A 2,776-nucleotide genomic window follows, 5' to 3' on the forward strand; every position below is an offset into this window, starting at 1 on the left:
GGAAGGAAGGAAGGAAGGAAGGAAGGAAGGAAGGAAGGAAGGAAGGAGACAGAAAGGAAAGAGAGAAAGGAAAGAAAGAGAGGGAGAGAGAAAAGAACAGCCAAGCATGGTGTCACTCATTTATAATCCCAATCATGGGTGACAAATTAGCTGAGACAGATGGATCCCTTAAACTCGCAGTCAAACCAACCTAGCCAAGTCAGTGACTTCCAAGTTCAGTGAGGGATTCTGTCTCAGATAAATAATAGATAAATCGATGATAAATACATACATACATACATACATACATACATATATACATACATACATGCATACGGTAGGGTGATTAAGAACACCACCAGATATTGACCTCTGTCCTTCATATACACACATATTCATATGTACTCACACACACTCTCTTACCCAAAATAAATACACATATAGAAAACAGGAAGATAAACAGAAGGGGTACAGTTTAGATGTAAAAACCACTGAAATGCAATTTTGGGTGAAGGGTTAGTGAGAATGTAACCAGTGCAACTCAGACAAAAGCACGTCTCTACCAGCTGCACCACCTCACCCTAGGGTATTGGGCTGGTATTAGCCACAGCTAAACACTTAAGTTTTTTGAGACAGTGTATCATTCTGTAACCCAAGTTATCCTAGAATTCCCCATAGCTGCCAACAATGATCCTCCTGCCTCAGCCTCTCAAGTACTACAATTACAGCTGTGAGCTACCATGCCCTTGTTTTATATCCCCACTCTATGTGTTTCTTCGATGTTCATTTAGAGTAAATAACAAGACTGGAGCAACAGGGACATCTGACTCTCTAGATAGCTGCTGTTGGACTTCTCTTGCTGCTCTGGTTTCCTGAGCAAGACAACTATCAACCAAAGAGCCAGCTGGCCTACCCTAATGGCAGCACCAGTGGTTCTGCATAGCCCATGGATGCCTTGAGGAAAGCACGTGACCAAAGCTAACTGCCTTGACTCCCGAAAGCCAGACTACTTGAAACAGTTTGTAGCAGACTTATATGCTATCACAGCCTAATGCTAGATGACCCTGAAAACCATTTCCACTGAGGCCAGGAGATAGGCTGTGATTGCTCCAAACATCCCTCCTCTGCTTGTCTGGCATGGCTCACCTGGTGAGTCTCCCGGGAGACAGTCTGCCGGGCTGTCTTCCTCAGTAGTGCAGCTGGAGGTTTAATAAAAGGCTTTCAGTAGTGTGGGCTAAGAAGTGGTGATGGCAGAGGCGGTGGCATAAGGACATCCGACCCCTTACTAAGCAGCTGTTGGACTTTCCCCTGCTGCTCCGACTGGCCTGAGCAAAAAAGCTCTTCTAAGCGATTCTGACATGAAGCAATTTTGAAAGTGAACGACATTCTGGAATACGTAAAATACGCCATGAGAAAAATATAACTGAGGTGGGCACGGTTGTGGCGCGGAGGGTGAAAGGACGGTGAGGTGGAGCGCCCGAACGCTTTGCATCCCTCACTCAGCAAGTGCAAACGCATGCTTTAGATTTGAGGACTGCGAGCAGATCCCATCACAGTAGAAGAGTAAGTAAGCAACGCTGACAAATTCCAAACTATCTTTCATTCTTCTTCGCTTTTCTTTCCACCCAGCTTCCAACTCGTTCTCCAGAAGCATCTCTCTGCTGCAGACCCTAACGTCACAATCTAACACAGTCTTTACCTGTGGCGCGGATTATGGCTTCCACTGCGATTACTACCATGAAATCGACAGATGTCCTGCAGTCCGGGCCCTTTCTCTCTGAATAAGTATTCTCCTTGACCTCAACCTTCCCAGCTATCTCGAACCTTTTAAAGCGTCCGGGTTCTCCCCGTCCCTCCCAGCTACTCCAACTCTCCTTCCCTCTCCCGAGTGCCCAGGTTTACTCATGAGCTACGAGTATGAGGAAGAAAGGTATATTCCCGTTGCGGAATCGGCCCCGAGCCACAGTGCCCGGTGACACTTACGTGACATTGGCAGTGATCTGACAACCCGGGAGCGGACGGCGGTCGCCATCTTCTCCCACAAAGCCTCACGGCCGGTGCTTCCTCCAACTACGGCAACAACGCGGGGCCAAATGCTATCGCACGGACCTCTCTGCGCAGGCGCCCACTGGGAACGGAAGTGGGGGGGTGGGGTCGGAGTCTGAGCGTGAAAGCGCGCTGGAGGAGAGAAGAAAAGGAGGAGAAAGAAGGGCAAAACAGAATCCTGGAGTGGGCTGTGAGGATCATCTGCTATTGTTAGGAGCTTGCAGTTCAGAGTCAGCCAGGGACTCACTCAAAGGCATGCAAAATGGCCAGCCTTCAAAGTACCCCCCCCCCCCCATGGGCTGTTACCAGAAAGTGTCAGCTCTGCAGAGGTGAGGAGGAGGCGTGGCCCCGCACTCTCAGAAGTTGTGTTGAGGGAAAACTGTAAAAGAGTCTGCGCACAGTGTACCAGTGGGAGGGGGGGCGGGGGGGTTCGGAGAGAATAGAAACGCAGAGGTTCCCCTAACCCCACCCACCCACAAGAAAATGCACGTGGACGCCGTCAAGAACACCCTTTCTTTGGGGGCGTTAGTGCTCACTGCCCCTTTTCATAGAATGCTTACTTAAATGTGTGCACCAGCTTTTCTCCTCTGTGATCTCTCCAGGGACTTAGGACCACCTTTTCCAATGTGTTGGGGCCCCTTATAGTGAACTCATAAATGGATTTGAAACGTGAATCTCCTGAAATGTAATATAAAGTTGCATGTCTTGCTTGACATTCAGCATTTTTCTGTGGAAAAGCTGCTGCTGGCTT

At 48.7% G+C, this 2,776-nt stretch overlaps 1 protein-coding gene across 1 annotated transcript in view; it reads right to left on the reverse strand.

Annotated features, from left to right (window-relative positions):
* The window catches only part of Ndufa9 (NADH:ubiquinone oxidoreductase subunit A9), a 24,132-nt gene extending 22,076 nt beyond the window's left edge, over positions 1 to 2,056 (reverse strand). Inside the window, exon 1 of the mRNA XM_055609429.1 lies at positions 1,963 to 2,056. Within this exon, the coding sequence (XP_055465404.1) occupies positions 1,963 to 2,011 (49 nt within the window). The 5' untranslated portion in view covers positions 2,012 to 2,056. The remainder of the gene's footprint in view (positions 1 to 1,962) is intronic.
* Between the last annotated feature and the right edge of the window lie 720 nt (positions 2,057 to 2,776).

The sequence above is a fragment of the Psammomys obesus genome, unplaced genomic scaffold, assembly GCF_907164565.1.
Source record: "Psammomys obesus unplaced genomic scaffold, mPsaObe1.curated_primary_1811, whole genome shotgun sequence".
NCBI classification, from domain to species: Eukaryota; Metazoa; Chordata; class Mammalia; order Rodentia; family Muridae; genus Psammomys; species Psammomys obesus.